At 33.2% G+C, this 18,214-nt stretch overlaps 2 protein-coding genes and 1 non-coding gene across 3 annotated transcripts; all 3 read right to left on the bottom strand.

Annotated features, from left to right (window-relative positions):
• Positions 1-4,889: 4,889 nt before the first annotated feature.
• LOC123907222 (importin beta-like SAD2 homolog) lies at positions 4,890-13,093 on the bottom strand. The gene is made up of 21 exons (XM_045957401.1): positions 12,840-13,093; positions 12,588-12,763; positions 12,066-12,233; positions 11,705-11,815; positions 11,543-11,620; positions 10,790-10,986; positions 10,644-10,704; positions 10,252-10,326; positions 10,039-10,116; positions 9,886-9,948; positions 9,730-9,813; positions 9,478-9,650; positions 8,985-9,024; positions 8,749-8,892; positions 8,478-8,597; positions 8,173-8,388; positions 7,153-7,335; positions 6,114-6,798; positions 5,728-5,936; positions 5,485-5,623; positions 4,890-5,194 (listed from the first exon to the last, which is right to left on the bottom strand). The coding sequence occupies exons 1-21, from the start codon at positions 12,988-12,990 to the stop codon at positions 5,040-5,042; spliced, it is 3,306 nt and encodes a 1,101-aa protein (XP_045813357.1). The 5' UTR covers positions 12,991-13,093; the 3' UTR covers positions 4,890-5,039.
• A 26-nt stretch (positions 13,094-13,119) lies between these two features.
• TRNAA-UGC lies at positions 13,120-13,192 on the bottom strand. The gene has a single exon. It is a non-coding gene; the product is annotated as a tRNA-Ala (tRNA).
• Positions 13,193-14,161: 969 nt separating this feature from the next.
• On the bottom strand, positions 14,162-16,579 carry LOC123907221. Its single transcript, XM_045957399.1, has 2 exons — positions 15,587-16,579; positions 14,162-14,719 (listed from the first exon to the last, which is right to left on the bottom strand). The coding sequence occupies exons 1-2, from the start codon at positions 16,374-16,376 to the stop codon at positions 14,607-14,609; spliced, it is 903 nt and encodes a 300-aa protein (XP_045813355.1). The 5' UTR covers positions 16,377-16,579; the 3' UTR covers positions 14,162-14,606.
• Between the last annotated feature and the right edge of the window lie 1,635 nt (positions 16,580-18,214).

Raw genomic sequence — 18,214 nt, 5'->3', positions numbered from 1 at the left:
CAAATACAGTGAAGATGCAATTAAAATTTCTATTGTAAAGAAGTATTTTGTAATATAACATAATTTCCGTTTTATGAAAATTTATCCAAATTTATGGTTAATATTAATCCAATTTTTCATATATCTTTTAATCATGTCTGTGCGTGCACGGGTCGAATGTTCTAGTCCTACGATAAGAACACAAACGACAAATCTATCAATAAAGCAGATTTCCGAAATTCTTCAGAAAGAGTAATTTGGAATCCATGAAGCTTGATAAAATTTTCTATAATTTTATTGAATGAAAAACTGTCTCTCAAGAGTTACAATAGTTTAGCTTAAATAGTAGTAGGAAAAGTAAAAATATAACAAATCTAATTAAAATATAAAAATAATAAATCTAGCTAAAACATAAAAATAACAAATCTCATAGAAAACTACTAAGATTAAATATAAATCTAACAAATCTAGCTAAAGGTAATTTGAAGTTTGAGTAAAATCTAGCTAAGATTGTTTTAGTCAAGAAGATCCAACAAAGAAAGTAAAGAAAAGGACCATGACTGCAATATCAGTAACAACAAAGAAACGACAATTTCTTCTATAAGCAAATCAGTACACTTATTTTGTTGGTTATAAGATGTAAGAAGGTTAGTCGTGTCAGATTGAAGACGAAGTGACACGTAAATGAAAATAGCGAGATTTGTTATTATTTTTTTTATAAGAAAAGGAAAGATTTGTTATTTATTTTTTTATCTAGATTTGCTATTTTATTTTATTATATTTTAGATAGATTTGCTAATTTTATTATATTTTAGCTAGTTTTGTTAATTTTATTTAGCTAGATTTGTTATTTTACTATTTTTTAACTAGATTTATTAATTTTATATTTTTCTAGTATTTAAACTAAACAATCGTAGGCTCGAAGACAATTTTTTGTGTACATTGTATGGAGGTTGACATGTGCATCTTATATTGTAAATCACTTTGTACAACTAGTTTCAATTAATTTCTAGCACATAAAATATTCACGAAATACTATTCTGCATTGAATGGTGATTCTCATCGTATCTCCCTTTGCACCGTACCTGCTTTGACGCCAAAACGGCGGGGCAAAAATAAACGGTGATTCTGCAATGCAATGTTCTTCTCCTTCTCCATATATTCAACTCCAATGACTTACGGTGAACCTTTTCATCTTCTCTCTTAACCCACCATCGTCCATTGTTCTTCTTCTCGTAATCTCCATAAAGGGACTGCACATGAAACCCTTTTTTCTCACGGCATGGGATGAATCGGGTGAGGGAAAGATCACACAATAATAATTTATGATTAATCAGGACCTTTAAAATTAAAATTGAATAAAGGTTAAAAATTACTTTTGGCTCCTCATATATATTTTCAATTAGAATAGTTAAAAATAAAATTATTGTGTTTTTAAGATAAAATTAAATTATTTTTAGAATTACAAAAATAAGAGTATTAATTTAATTTTTATAAACAATTTTATTTTTAAATCAACCAAAAACCATTTAATTCAAATTAAAAAAAGTCAATTACAAACGTGACTATAATATTTTTATTATTTTGTACAATAAAACATATAAAAACCATGTCACTTTTTATATTCATTGTGGAATTGATGTATCTAGATAATAATATAGTCTAAATACATCAATTTTACAATGAATATAAAAAGTGAAATGTTTATTATATATAGGACTGGAGGGACGGAGAGAGTATCTTCCTATTATACACTTATTTTAATTCACCAATAAATTTCTTTTTTTTTTCCACACACTTTCCCTTTCCAATAAATTTAATATATTATGTATAAAAAAATATTATGTAACAAGATTTTCAATAAACATGCAAGAAACAAAAAAAAAATAGGAACAAAATAAAAACAATAAAAAGAATATATGAAGAAGTTTAGTAAAAAAATAATATAGATACAATAAAAAGAATATATAAAATTTAGTCAATAAAAAAAATTAGGAAAGAGAGTATAATACACAAAATATAACCTTAAATTATCAAAACAACAAGTAATTTGAAACTATTTTTTTTTCTTTCTAAAACGACAATTAAAAAGGAAGGGAGGGAGTATTATTTTATCAAAATATAATAATTACTTATTTGTTTTTGTTTCTCACTTGTTTTCATCTATTTTTTTTCTATTGTTTTATTTTTATTTTTTCCGCACACATGCATAAAAATAGAAGACATTATTAGAAACACACGAGTACTAAAAATTATTATTTATCTAACATATTTTAGCATATTATTTTCAACACCTAAAAATTTTGGTATTTATTTATTTTATTTTTCTGGCACATATAATATACCCGTGAAAAAATTATTTCGGGCCCTTAATTTTTAGGAACATAGGACGGTCGACCTCTTCACCCTCGCTCAAATACGGTCTTGTTCATAGCCATGTCATCATTGATAGCCACATCAAAGGATTTCATTCTAACACTTAGAATTTCCAATAACCCTGATAGTGGGTCTTGCCATGGTTTGCAACTGATATAGTCTCTATAATTTTTCAGAAGCTTCATATTAATAATTAAAAGAACAAATTTAAATAAATTAATAATATAATATATTCATTTACACACCATATATTTCAAAAGTACATATATTTCACTAATCTTCTGTCAGTGACTGAACCTACCTAATCAGCATCGGTAAAGATATACACATTTTTTCACTAGTCTTCTTAAAAAATAATCCTTCTCCGGGATTTGCTTTCAAGTATCTCAGTATCCTATAGACTGCCTCAAGATGTTACTCAAGAGGAGAATGCATAAACTAACTTACTACACTAATCGAGAAAGCAATGTCAGGTCTGGTGTGTGACAAATAAATCAATTTCCCAACCAATCTCTGGGAACACTACCTTATTCCCAAAGTTTTGCATTAGGATCCATGAGAGTATCTGCTGGCCGACATCCACTCATTTCTGTTTCTTTCAATAAATCTAGAATGTATTTCTATTAGGAAACTACAATATCATCCTTTGATCGGCCAACCTCCATACCAAGAAAATATCTCATGGATCCTATTTTATTGTCCCAATAATTTCCTAGATCTTGATACACTCCTCTTATCACTTGCATCAACCATGAAAACTACTGCATCGGCCTGTCATATATAATTAGTAAACGAGGCAATTAAAATGTAGTTTTTTTTTTAACTGTACCAAAAAAAGAAAGAAAGAAAAATTAAAACACAATAAAATAAAAACATACTCACTTCATTATAGCATCTTGCTTCAAAGTCAGTGCTTCCATGTTGATTCAGACTCGAACCAAATGACCTCAAAGTAATATTCCTAATTTCGAGTGAATGAGTAAAAGGGTCATCCGGTCAGCAGCCATGGTTGGAATTGGAACAACATCTATATCATTCATGCTAACGATTAAGATTAAAAGAGACCATTAAACAAAGATGAAAAGAAAACGTATTAAATATATCAATCAAATTAACAATAACAATTAAAAGAAACATCCTTTCCAACAAAAAAATTAAAAGCAACAAAGATTAAGAAAAACCAAGATTAAAAGAAAACAAATATTGTTTCAAAATAAAATAAAATAAAATAATATCAAATGTTTCAAAACGTTACCCAGTTCAGCATTTGAAGAACTTTCCATAATTTTTTCTCCCCAAAACCAAGATGAAGGCTCTTTTGTGCCATAACCCCACCCTAGTAAGTGGATTATCGAATCCCCAACGTCTTCCCTACGTAAAGATGATAGTCTTTTTGTAAAGATCAAAATGAAAGATAAATAAACAATTAATGGAAAGTAGAATTACCCTCTGAATGTTTAATTCAGCATGATCAACTCGTTTTCTTCTGCCGGCGTATCCAGTCTCATTTTCTTCCGAACTCGTGGGTTGAATTCTTTTTCACTTGGAGGCTTCATGTCTTTCTTGGTTTTCTTGGAGGGAATAAGCAAACTGTTTAAAGTGAAAGAAAATGTGAAAGTTTTTTCTATTCTACCCTTTTATAATTTGATGGTATTTAATTCACATGCAATATACAAATTAATTCACATGCAAATATAAAAGTTTGTTACAAGTTAGTCGCGGTACCACGCAACTTCACTTATCATTTTTCTTCAAATTTTACCCCTATCATCTTATTTAAAAAATAATAATTTGATATTAACCAAACATTTTTTTTATGTCATTTCATATCATTACTATTTTAATCAAGAAAAAAGTTTCATCTCCATCCCTAAACTTCCCTCGGGGAACTTTTTTCTCATCCCCAAAGAAAAATTCCCCATTTTCGGATTCCATAACAGAACAATTTCCATGGAGATCTCCATTTTGTAGATCTAATTATGGAGGATAGAAAAGAGTCTATATAAGGCAAAGAAGAAGAAAAAAAGATGGTGCAAATAACAGCACCTAGCAGCAAGGATAGACTCGCAAAAAAAAATTACAAGGTAATTATGGCATGGAAGTAGCCCAAATTATGACAGTCACCGCACAGAAAATCTGTAGCTCATCTGAAAAATTGTACAATACATTTTAGCTCTGATATTTTCTCTTTAGGCCCTCATGGTTCTTTTTCACCCTCTGGATTTTACTTTTTTGTTCTTCAATAAAAACTTCGGTTTCTACGAATCGAATTTTTTTTGCCTTGAAAAAAAAATTTGGTTTCTGTTAACCGAAATTTTTCTGAATTTGAACTAGAAAAAACTTCGGTTTCTGCGAACCGAAGTTTTTATCAAGGGCAAAATTGGAATATTTGGGGGTATAAAAGATACATGGGGCCCGAAGAGAAAATATCTTTAGCTCTTTACATGATGCCTCAACTATCAAAGCTAAAATCTCAACATGGTACATAACACCCTTCTCTGCTTCCCAAATAAATAAATCAATACACAAATCAATGAGAATCGCAACAACCAATGCAAACTCCCCCGATAACTCAAGAAAAATAACAATACATCTTCCTTTGTACAAACTTTTCAAAACCCTGATTCTTCAGGTGAATAATCTAATTTACACACAAGACCGAGATAGAGAGCGTAAAACAAACTTCAGTATTGCTGGAAATACAAACCACAGCTGGGGAAGGCATTCAAAAAACTCGTGATGAGCTGCGAGGGCAAACCCTGTCCTTGTATAAGCACATGATGGTATTTCTCTATCAAGGACAATACAACTTTTTGTTCATCAACTTCAAGTAATTGACCTGTATGCATATCATGACAACAACAAAGGGATTAAATGGCATACACGTTTTTATCAAGTTGTCAATATGCAATCCAAAACTAAACCTGGGACACACCGATAGCAAGTAAATCCAAACACAAGAAATCATTTTGTCAACATCATTAATTTTGGAAAATGATATGAAAAAATAAACTATTCTGTCTGACTGCTGAGATTTAACAACCTTGACTTGAGATTAATTACAACTATGCAAGTTACAACTAGTAGAGATGATGCAAGTACCGAATAACAAAATAGGCGAAGGCTTACCTAATTCCATATCCAGTTCTTGATCTTCAACATCCCCCTCTTCAATAATAGCTGAACCATCTTCCAATGCCCCGGCAGCTTTAGCATACCTATTGAGAAATTCTTCTTCCGTTTCTTCATATTCTTCAACCTCAGAGTCCTAAATTAAACAAATTAATCACCACACATTGTAGACAAAAGGAGATGTGAAAACGTATGAAAACACTAAAAAATGATATACATGAAGAAACTGCAAAGATCAACCTCATCGTAATCTTCGGAGTCATCATCCTCACTATCCTCATCCTCGTCATCTTCTGCCTCTTCAGCTTCTTCTTCATCTCCTTTCTCATCCTGTAATTCTTTCAACTGAACGGATACCTCCATTAGTGAAGTAAAGCAGTTTTGAATTGAATCACCACACGACATCCCTTGTTTCAGAAGTTGCTCAATCAATCGCGCCAGTGTCATCACTAAAATTCGCCCAATAAAAAAATGGTTTGTTAAAAAACAGTTTCAACTGTTTGACTGTGTTTATTAATAAAGAATAAAAAAACACAGTATACTACCACAGCAGTACCACCAAAGTTTTAGAACTTCAGATGAAACACCCTTCGAACAATTTACAGTTAAAAACTATAATTACTTACCAATTAACTTCGTCTCAGACTCTGTTGTCAGACCGGCAGCCTCAAAGGAGCTACTGGATACATGGCACAATGCAGATGCCCACATTGTGACACCTCCCTCTACACTTTTTTCCATAATACCTTCTACAATTTCAGGATAACACAAGTAGCACGAAGATATAGCAAGCAATAGAGGTTTCCAAAGTGAATTGGGTGTGTTTCGAACTTCAACAAAGCGACAGAAGGCTGCTCGACTAAAAACAACAACCAATGACTGCTTTACACCTTCAGTTTCAATTGAGTAGGTTGGACAATGTAGTAATGTATGGACACAGGAGCAAGCTCTATATGTGGCAGAAGGATATTGATTAATGGCCTCACTAACAAAAGTGGCAATTCCTTCTACAATTGAACGTTCAGGCACAGGTGGAGCTGGAGGGGGTGGAACCTCTTTTACAAGAAAGTTTTTCAACCTGAATGAACGATCTAAATTCACAATTTCCTTAATCACGTCAAAAATTGACAAATCTTCTGATTCTTCCCATGCATGCCACTCTGCAATCATTTCAGCCCAAACTGAAAGCAGCTCTGGCACTTTAAACTCTTGAATCAATTGATTTCCATCAACAGACAACATGACAGATCGTAGCAAAGTTGACAAATCTTCTATGCATGATGAAGTTGGAAAATTTTGGTCTTGTTGATCCTTATTAAATTCAGAAAAAAAAAATTCAAAATAATTAACATCAAATATATTTCATATGATGTAAGATTATATTTAAGGCAAACAACTAAATCTGATAGCAAAAAAGACTAATGAGCACAAACAGTTTGAATGTATAGACTATAGGATCTAGATTAGAAGTGCAAATAGTCAAGACATTTTATTGTCATGGGCAGCTGTAAAACATGAGTTCTAAAAAGAGAATGAATCCCCCCTAGCAAGTAAAATCATCACAAGCATTGTTTTAAGAAACCCATTCAAATTCTCTTGGCATTCCCTTCAGAATAAAACTCTTAAGAAAATCAAATTTCAATTTAGCAAGGCGCTCAAACTAACCTGTGTGGATAACGGTGTAAGCCAAACCTGCTGCAACAGTGCAGCAAAAGCTCTGCTGATTGCTGCCTGATCTGCAGCCCATTTTTCTTGAAAATCATTTGATTCAGAATCAGATACTTCAGGTCTCGAGTCTTCCCATGTTTGACCCATAACTGCTAGAGCAGCGATTCCATGCTCAACCACCTAATGCACATACTCAGATAAAAAACATAATGAGCTAGTGACAATTTCAGCATGATAAAAACAGGTAAGAAAAATGTAATCATCAAACAAAGTAAGTGAGGAAAATTGCAAGGTCAACACATCACTGAAGACACCAAAAACGAAGGGCTCAAGGTCAGTACTGAGGAAACCTACACTATATTGGAACTGGATACAGATTGAACCATTGAGGCACATTGAGGAATCTCTAATGCTATTCAAATTGTTAAAACTTCCAATAATGAAAACCACTTAGATTCAGATAGAGATATGACATGGACTTGGGTATTATGGGGTGCTTAAGTCCCGCACGGAGAAATATGAGATGCTCAATGGAGTAGTTAAATAGCTTGGCTCTTATACTTTGATAGTTAGCTTATAATGGATGGTTCCCCAAGTCCTTGGATACTTATCAAATATTACTAGAGCTGAGTGTCACTTGTCAGTGTCCAGTGAAGCGTTGTAGAGGGCTTGACTCGAAAAAAGTTTAGTGAGGCGTTGTAGAGTACAGCGGTTGTGACGTTGGCTCTCGGGTGGTGCTAAAATAGGAAGTTGAGTATTATGGAGTGTCTCAGTCCCACGTCATGTAGTATGAGATATATGGTGGAGTATTTAACTGAGTTAGTTGTTTTCTTTTGACAGCTAACTTTTAAAGGAGGGTTCCCCGAGTTTTGAATGTATATCAACATATTTTGACAAGTCATTCATACAACTCAACATAATCATTTTTTATATGTTATTATGTTATTAAATTTTTTTGTGAAACACCTGATATAAATTATTACTAATTAATAAAAAACAAGAAAGATCAATACATACTTGAGGCCAAGGCTCCAGATTGGAAGTTAACCATTTTGACACCGAACCCGCTAGAGATGGAATGATGTGTGGGATATGGACTGAAACTTTCTCCTCTCCAGTTTCCATGATAGAACTGAGAAGTTGAAATAAGATGGAGCTATCATTCTCATCATTTCCAATATTGCTAACTATTACTTGGAGAAGGGGTAGAAAATCAGGGGGCATATAGTCATTCTGAAAAGAGAAGCAGAATCAGTTCAGTTAAAAAAAGAAAAGAAATAACAATGTCCTATTGACAAAAAATCAGGGAACTAAAAGCTCACATCAAGTAGTGTAGTTATTGCCCCAGCAGCAGAAACCCGCACAGGATAGCAAGAAGTATCCTGCTTGTCCGGCATAACCAATGCCATAAGCAATTGAGAATACACATCAGCACTCATCTCCTGAAATGACATACAAGGTTAGAAACGGAGTTTGAATCACCTCAGAATGTGTTCACTGTTACATCACAAGTCACAACAGATGCATGAAACCATATTGAAACTCCATTTGAAACAGAATTTGCTTGAGTTCTGACAGCTAGATAGAGTGTACCTCTGGTAGACAGGAGCCTAGTTCTCCAAGTACCCAGTTTGCACTTGCAATGAGGTGTGGTACAGAAACAGCTATGGTATACAGTGGCAAAATCCGTGTACGAATGAGAATTGTCACAAATCCAGATTCTTGATCTCTCAAAAACTGTAAAAGAAACGAGTTTTTAGAATTTTCATTTTTGAAAATTTAAGTTCGAAAAACTTATGGCTTTTTCAACAACAAGTGAATGTCCTCACATCTTGCAGGCCGCCATATGCCATCAGTACACCAAAGTAACTGCCACAGATGATGTAACAAGGATAAGGTGCAACAAAATTATTAATACGAATATTAAGTAAACTAATATACAAGACACTGCTTATAATATGATATTGACATGTAGTACAAGAGGACCTATTAAAGAGAAGCAAAAAAATGAAAAGGAAATAAGCTCTATAAAAAGTAAATAGAACAAAAACATGTCCTCTTCAATCAGGAACACTTTTAAAAACACAAACAGAAGACATGATCTCCACAAGATATGTATAGGCATCAAAAGTGTATAAATTCAATTGACTAAAAAATTCCCTTGAAAGATGATTCTAAAATATATAGGGCCAACAAATAGGATGCAAGGAAGTAAGGAACACATCAACAAATGAACAAAGTGATTGTCGACATAGGATGTGCAATAGATCTTAAAAACGGAAACAGAAGGCATACACATGTGAAGCATACATAAAAACTCACTCATTCAGAACTTTTTTTTGAGACACGTTGGAAACAGAAGGAATGGGAAACTTAGACAAAAACGGAAGCACCAATAACTCCCCCATAGAACGGCGCTGATTGCTTTTTTTGTTCTTTTGACCTTTTTTACGTTTGGCTGATAAACTGTCAATGGAAGTCTCCATTGGTGGCCCCTGCAAAAAATTAATGACCACATGAACTACGGTAATAACCAAGGAGGCATATATTGGTGAATATTTATCAAGAAGGAACCTTTGACATTGAAATAACACCAAGTAAGTTAACTGCACTTTTTCTGGCAGTGAATAAATCCTCCCTCCATCCACTAATTTCGTCCTGAATATAAAATTTTGGTCAGAAATGACTACAATTTATCTAAAAATAACCCCCAAAAAAGAGTTTCCATACTATATCTGAAGGAAGATTCTTCCGTATATACTCATCAGCATCTTCTTCCCACTCTGACATGTCCTGCAAATTGCATTACCATAAGACATCAATGAGAAAGGGTCTCTTGAGTAAAAAGTCCATCCCTGTTACTTTTTTGAAATAAATTCTGACCTTTTCATTCATTACTAATGCTGGGAAGATTGCAGATTCCAATAGAGCTGTAAAATGTGGAGAAACTAACCGCCATCCCTGTGTTATAATTGAAATATAACGTCTTTAACGACATATTTTGAAGAATATGTCAATTACAAAATTCAAAACATCCTAACAATTGAAACTGAAATTAAAAATAAATTGCAAGTGAATAAAATTGAAATAACATACAGGGCCAGTCTCCAGCACATTGGAAATTACATCAAAACCTAGGGAGAGAATCCTCTCTAAAAGGAAAGGAAGTCTCTGCAAAAGGAATTACACTGTTCAGATTTTGAAATGTCAAAAAATAAGAAATATAATTATAAAATTAAGGTTACACATGTAAAAAAAAAAGGTTACACAAGTCTAAAATCAAGTTATAGATAACAGAAGATTTGGAAGCCGTGTGGGAAATGAATATAGGTGTTTAGTAAATAAATATGGAGCACCAGCACCAGTTTAAGGAAATATCTTCTTAAGAGTTTTGCTGTCGAAGTACTGGAAATAACAAGCATAACCATTCTTCAAGCAGCCAACTACTAATCAGTTATTAAGAACAAAATTTAAGAATATCATCTTACGCTGGTATTTTTGCTAAATTTGACTATGTTTAGAGCACAATTTATAATATCCGGCATCAACCTGAAAATGGAGGAGTTATATTTTTTATTATACAATATCAAACATGCATATAACCAAAAATTAAAATACTTAGAAACTATATTACTTGTCAGAATGTTTCCTGTGCCGGGTAACGAGGGAAGAGAAAATTAGCAGACTTCTTTTTCCAGACTTCCATCTTGTCAAATATACGTCTTCATGAGCGACCGTACAATCAAAGCTCAGAGAACTCAAAATGCTCAATAGGTCCCGACTAAGCGAACTCAGTATAGGAGCTAGAGTAGATGGCATGTAGGACTTTACCTATAAGTAGGAATGTCAGATTAAAAATGATTTCAAAATGTCAGATTAATAGCGGTATAAAAAAGAACTTAGCATATAAAGAACATAAATTCAGAGGGAGGAGAAGAAATTCGCATACATTCTTGAACCAAATACCAAAAGAGATAAAAGAACATAAATTGCAAGTTTTTTTCTTTCCCAATAGCTGATATTCCCACAAAAGTAATTCTGTTTTCATTGTTCAAAAGCAATGCTGCAATATTGCCAATGGCTTGTGTGCAAAAATTCAAAACATTGGGAAGAATTTGCATTGAGACAGAAAATGCCAATTGAAGCTGATGAGCAAAAAACTAACAGTGCTGAATTATAGACATTAATAACAAAAACTGTACTAGAAGTGGATAAACATTACCAAAAAAAAACAACCAGAAGATAACTGAATAATGTTGTTTGGATGAGATGCTATAACTTATAGGCTAAAAGCTTTACCATGATTGTATATTTTATGATCAATGGCAACAATAACTAAATATAGATTTATGTAGATCAACTATAGACATGTCAAACCATTACTTACTGCAAAATGCAGGCATTTGCATATAGTGAGGATGGCTTTCTCAGTTTCTATGTCTGCACTGTCATGGTTTGCTACAGCCTGACCCATGCATCATAAATTAAAATTAATCAGGAGTGAAGTTCACGATAAATAGTGAGTATATCCAAAAATAAAACACAATACCTTTCCAACAAATTGATGAAAAACAGTGAGCAAAGGCACAAGAATTTCTTTTGCTATGAGCTCCAACTGCGTTGGTACTGGCTCCTTAGCAACTTTGGGATTCAAAAAATACTGCAGAAAGGATTGCATTTAGATATAAGGCAAAGTGACCCCATTGTCATCTCTACTAATAATACAACAATATGAATTTTCATAAACGAAGTTATATACAGCTCAATCAGTATACAAAGATTGTACACAAATAGTTTAATTGTATACAACCAACATTCATTTCACATAAAAAGCATATCATGACAAATTGCACTAAATAACAAAAATTTATAAATTATTATCAAAACCACCAACAGTGAATTTCGAATACCTGAAAGGGTCTGAGAAGCGCATGAAGAACAACAAGTGCATTGACGGTATTCCATGTGGAGTTTGAACCGTTGATAAGATGGCTATTTTGAATAGCAGACTGCAGATTTGGCACAAGTTCCGGCCACAAACTCTGTCTCACAAAATCCGCAGCAGCAACAATTCGGAACTGCCACATTGAAACATCTCAGATATATAAAAAATCAAATCATAGCAAACCAACGATCAGTAATGAAGCACAGACACCTCTAGGTTTAGGTGTGTCAGCAGTGTCCGACACTTACGACAAATGTCACAAAAAAAAATGTTTTAATAAAATAAAATGCTCAATTTAGATGCACTTTGATACTCAATTTAGATCTTTAATAAATAAATTAATATATATTCCGCAGTTTCGATGTCCAATTTTTTTTTATACATTAGCAGTGTCGACTTGTTCATGTCGTGTGAGATGTTCGTGTAAGAGTCCATGCTTCATAATCATTACAAACACAAAATTAGAAATGATAAAATAAACACGAACCACTTCAACTAAAATCTTGAGAATTGGAAATTCAACTTGAAGCAAAGCTTGCATCAGTTGATCCTTGAACTCCTTGCTAACATTTGAAGGTGTGGCGCCGCTGCTATCAACATTCCGGCGCGTGTGGTTTTTCAGAAACGTAGCAGCAGCAATTTTCTGACCTTGATTTTCTCCTCCTGTTGAGAATTACATCAATTGATAATTATTAGAGAAAATCGAGTTGGAAGTTGAAAATGAAGAATTGGGAATTACCGGTGGAAATGGAGAGGAGATGGAAAGGGAAGTGAGGAGTGAGAGAAAGGCGATTGAGCTCATCGGTGGCGGAACGGACGGCGGTGGCGTCTGGGCTGAGTGTTTGGTTGAGAAGGTGAGCGATGAGAGTAACTTCCGCCATGTCAATCATACCCAGTACCTCTCACAATTTGCAAACCCTAGTTTCAGACAAAACGTCTTGGCGGGAAGGGAACATTTCCCTATATATATCATGAAAAAAATAATTACAAAATAAAAATCTCTATGAAACAAAAAGAGATGGAGATGCGGGGGATCGAACCCCGTGCCTCTCGCATGCAAAGCGAGCGCTCTACCATTTGAGCTACATCCCCAAGTTGAAAATATGTTTTCATTTAGTATATTAATAGCATTTGACACCACGCCCAATCGTTTTATTTCGGAAGTAAATACCAATAGTACCATTCTGGGATTGAATCATTTTTTTTTGTAGTGTCCTCTAATATATACACTATGCCATTTGTGATAATCTTGAAAAAAATGAAGCAAAAATGGTCACTTTTCAATCCTCTTGGAAGGCAAAGTTATAATAAAAAATAGAACCTGAGATGCATGTGTGCTTTCAAGTTCTAACCTACTTACAAATCTGCTTAGAACACATGAACAAAGATTTGGGTTTTAAACAAAGTAGTTGACCATAAGTTATTAATGTAGCTTGACTAAAGTAAAATGTGATAACTATATAGTGATAACTATGCAACTCTCATTCGTTATGTGGTTCACAATTTCTCACTATCTTCACTTTGAAAATTACCTCTTCCTCCAAAATTGGCAGTGTTGCCTACTTATTGTTTTCCCATGTTTACTTATTACATGTTAGTTACAACAATTATTATGTAAAAAAATAGCTATAAATATTTTGGTGTAAAAATAACGAGTTTAGATAAAAAATTTAAAGAGATCTTATATAAAGGAACAAAAAAAGTTCTCAAGAGGATTCTATATTTATGATTTTTAGGTGACATGCCATTAATTTACCTCATTTCTAAACTCATACTGGCACTTTTGGTATATAAATATTTCATATGTGCAACTCAATATCTTCCAATTTTCGGTAGAGATGTTGTGTTTTGATATTTTCATGGTCCTATTATTAGCTTGTTGATGCTTAAGTTCTTGCAGAACTTTGCAAATAATATCAATTACAAGCATACCAACGAGGCAACGACAACGATGGCACTACTAATATACTCATTTTTGTCAATGCTTAAGTGCTCGCAGAACTACGCAATAATATCAATTGCAAGCATCCCAACAACAGTGATGGCACTAATATACTCATAGTCATTTAAAGTTGATAAATAAATATGAAATAATCAAATGAATTCAAAAACTTACAAAACAAACCAAACACAATCAAGAAGATAAAAGGAAGCATAAACATCAACCAAAATGCAATCTACTAATTATACCAATTAAGACTGTAACTTAATAATTAGACAATATATCAACATAATAATGGTCATCATTCCATATTTCCATGTTATGCTAAGCTAAGATGTAACAGTTGAAGCGATAAGAAAGGTACTACATTTGTCCATTTGTCATGCTCATTGTGAACAAGTAAAATCAGAAAGATGTGCCTTTTATGTTTTGAAAAATTAGCTACTTTACACCACTAGAGTGGTAGTTTTGAGTCCTAATTCTCAAAGAAGCAAATATCATCACAAAACACACAAGTACACAAGCTCTCTAGCCACCAATAAAAGGAGCGGAACACAACTAAACTCATAGTAGCCACATCACAGTGTGAAGGGAAACTACAAGAAGCAAAACAAGTAGGTGCCTTGTCCAAGGAGCATTGTTCAACCCTTCTGATATCATGCCTTCAAATCCAGCAGCTGAGATTCAAAGCAAAATAGAGACAAACATAAAGTAACAGTTAGGACCATTTGATTTCCCTTTCTAGAAACTGTTTAAAACTTCTAAGAAATTGAAAACCAAAATACTTGGTTGATTAACTTAAACAAATAATTCAAAAGAATAGATAGTGTGTTTTGTTTATGAAGTGTAAGTTCAATCATCGATAAGAGCTCGACGTCGTAATTTTAAATGTCAGAGTTTAAATCCTCCTAAAATAAAATGGTCACTAGTGTCGATCACCTTAATTAGATTTTATTTTTGAAAACCGGATCAATGACCGACTAATCCAGGGAACCAAATCCCACCATCCACTAATGGGGCCCAATTGAAGTCGAAGTTTTGCTCTTTAGACCGGCCCAACACTGTCCATCACCTTAATTAATTCCCCTTCGCTAATAGAAGAAAAAAGAGTTTAATGGTCATACACCGCCGGTGTAAAATAGTTTTACACTAACATCCAATAAGAAACCATCATTCTTTCACGTAACTTAATTAGTTTCAAAACAATCATACAAAGTGAGGTGATGTGACATATTAGTGGATTTTTATCGGATGTTTGTGTAAAAACTAAAGGCAAATGCTAACGAGTGCCCCCGAGGCACTCTTTAAGACTTTAAATATAAGTTTTTTATATAATTATTATGGAAATGCGTAAAGTCAACGCATTGAAAATTGTAGTGGTTAATAAAAAATTTATTTAAATAGAATGCTTAAAGAGTGCCCCGAGGCACTTGTTAGCGAGACGCAAAGCTAATAAACCAAAACAGAATCTCAAATTAGTGTGTACTATATTCACATTAACTAGCACAATATTCAAAATCCAAAGCATAAACCAAGTAGCTTACCACCACATTCCCTTGTTGAATTGTTGAAACCTGAGCAAAGACAAAGAAGACCTTCAGTATCAGTATCAAACCCACAAGTCCCACCAGATTGTTTACAACTTTCACATCCAATATCAGGCACACTAAAAGAAAGTTTAATCCCATAAACCCAATCCAAAGGACCAACACCCTTCAATTTATCACTATTAAACACACTAGTATAATGTGTACAATCCAAAATATTCATACTCATAAACTTCATAGTATTATAATTTGTAAAACAACAAGGTGGAGAACTATTTGTCATCAAATGAAACACTCTAAAAGCATTACAACCACCATAAAGTTCATCACAAGTATGTCCTTCAAAGTTGAAACAAAGATACTTGTAATGATTAAGAACAGGTGAATCTATAGAACAATTTAACAGAACAAAAACTGTGTCCTGTGATGGAGGGATAATAGCAGATTGAATATCTGTCATGATGAATTCATGATGTGGTTGAAGAATTGAGCATGTTGACATTGATGGGTCATAGAGTACCATGGTTTTTTTGTTGTAGTCAATGGATTGAACTTTGTAAGGACCAGAAGGTGTTTGAAAAAATAACTCATTGAAAGTGCAGTTGAACATGTTTCTGAACTGTGGTGCTCCACAGCCATCTTCTAAGGCAAATGGGTAGTTAATGGGAATGGTGCCACATGAGGTTTTGCAAAGTGGGAGTGTGTGAATGGGAATGGGTTGTAGTGTTAGAAGGAGTGTTAGTGTAGTAGCTAATTTGAAGATGGTGAGTGGTGGTGGAAGATGCATGATTCACAAAATATGGCTTGGATCAGGAAGGTAAAAATGTGAGTAACTTTGGGATATGCTGAAAAGGTGTGTAGAATAGAAATGGCCGTAAATTACTCTAGCATGGGGGAATAGCTTTTTGAACGTTGGACACAGGTTGTGGTGCAGTGTGGGATCCACATATGTTGAAAATTTGAACAAAAGTTGTGATCAGTTATCGAGGTTTTTTTGGAATGCCACTCGAAATCTGTAATGTATTGCAGGAGCTAGCTCCCACTAGCCACTCAGAAAAATTGATAAACATAAACATTACTGTATGATGGAGTAGTACTGAATTTGGCAGGAACATACCAACCCACACACACTGGTTCCCTTTGACATTTCTTCATTCGGTTTCACAAGAGTTTTTTTATTTTTTTATTTTTTTATTTTTTTATATAGGCTTCGGTTTCACAAGAGTGAATGCACAAGTAAAGAAGGGCCAATTAAACTCTTTTTGTATACTTTAATTCAAGAAATATACTAACAACACACTCTATAATCTATATTGTTTTTGTGGTGGCCTTGGATTGCTTATAGATGATGACTCGGAGTATGAGCAATTCACAAGAGTTCCTATTACATGTTGGGCTGTTGGGTTGGGAATAGCTCAGGCCAGGCTAGGTTTTGAGAGACATGAGCCTTATTTACAATTTTTCTTCAAGCCTAAGTCTGGCCTACGGCCTATCAAATGCAATTTTTTTTGCCTTACTTGAAACTTTTTAAAGTCTGGTCTGACCTTGTAGTCTGTTTAAAAGTCTGTGTTACATGAATGCCTATATATAGTCTTTTTAAATAGGCTAAACAGACCTTAAAGTCTATTTCACATTTAAATTTTATAATTTCTACAAACATTAAGAAAAAACTAATAAAATGATAGCACAAGAATTAAAAGCTAATAAAATAACAAATATGATTATAACAAAGTCTATTATGTATGTCATAATACAATTATTATATAAATAATAATATTATATAAATAATAATTATTTGTACCAAAAAAACAAATTATTAAATATAAACAGGTCAGCCTATCAGACTTTGTAGGCTTTTCACAAGTCTGGGTCTTACCTATTTATGTAAATAGGTTTTTTTCAAAGTCTGAGCCTAGCAATTTTAATAAACAGGTCAGGCCGAAGGCGGCCTGCAGTGCAGGCCGCCTGACCTATTCCCAACCCTAATTACATGGAAATCAGAGGAATATAATGGGACACTATATATGAAAATTCACTCAAAATTATTCACAACATCCCCTTGTGTAATGATTATGTTTACTATCCTTATCTAATTTGCTTAATTTTATGGAAAATAATATGAAAACTTCTTAAAATTTGTGCACTTAATGCCTTAAAATTATATAAAGTTGTGTTTTCAACATTAATTTACTTTTTAATTTCATTTTTTGGTATGATTAACAAATGTCTCGGGAGTACCGTTTAACATGACCCTAATTTTATTATTATTTGATGATAGTATTAAGAATGACAAAATTTTCAAAACTTAGTTTGAGGCCCTTGACATTTCTTGAAATAACTATTTGCCTTGTCTTGGACTTTGTAAGTTGAAATCCATTTAGATGGGGAAGGTAATGGTGACACGATTAAAGAAGAAAATAAAATATTTGTTCAACAAAATATAAAAATCATGATATTCTTTCGTCGCCATCTTCACGGGGATCTTAAAAATGAATAGGTGGGGTTCTCTCATGTGACATTTTATGTCAAGTGAAATCTCACCCACCTATTTTCCTTAACACAAAATTTTAATCATTAAAAAAATATGATAAAATATATATCTTTCACTAGATTTTATCCCGCAGT

Source organism: Trifolium pratense, linkage group LG2 (genome assembly GCF_020283565.1).
Source record: "Trifolium pratense cultivar HEN17-A07 linkage group LG2, ARS_RC_1.1, whole genome shotgun sequence".
In the NCBI taxonomy this organism is placed as follows: Eukaryota; Viridiplantae; Streptophyta; class Magnoliopsida; order Fabales; family Fabaceae; genus Trifolium; species Trifolium pratense.
Note: the sequence above shows the minus strand (reverse complement) of the source record. Positions and strands in the feature narration are given on the sequence as shown.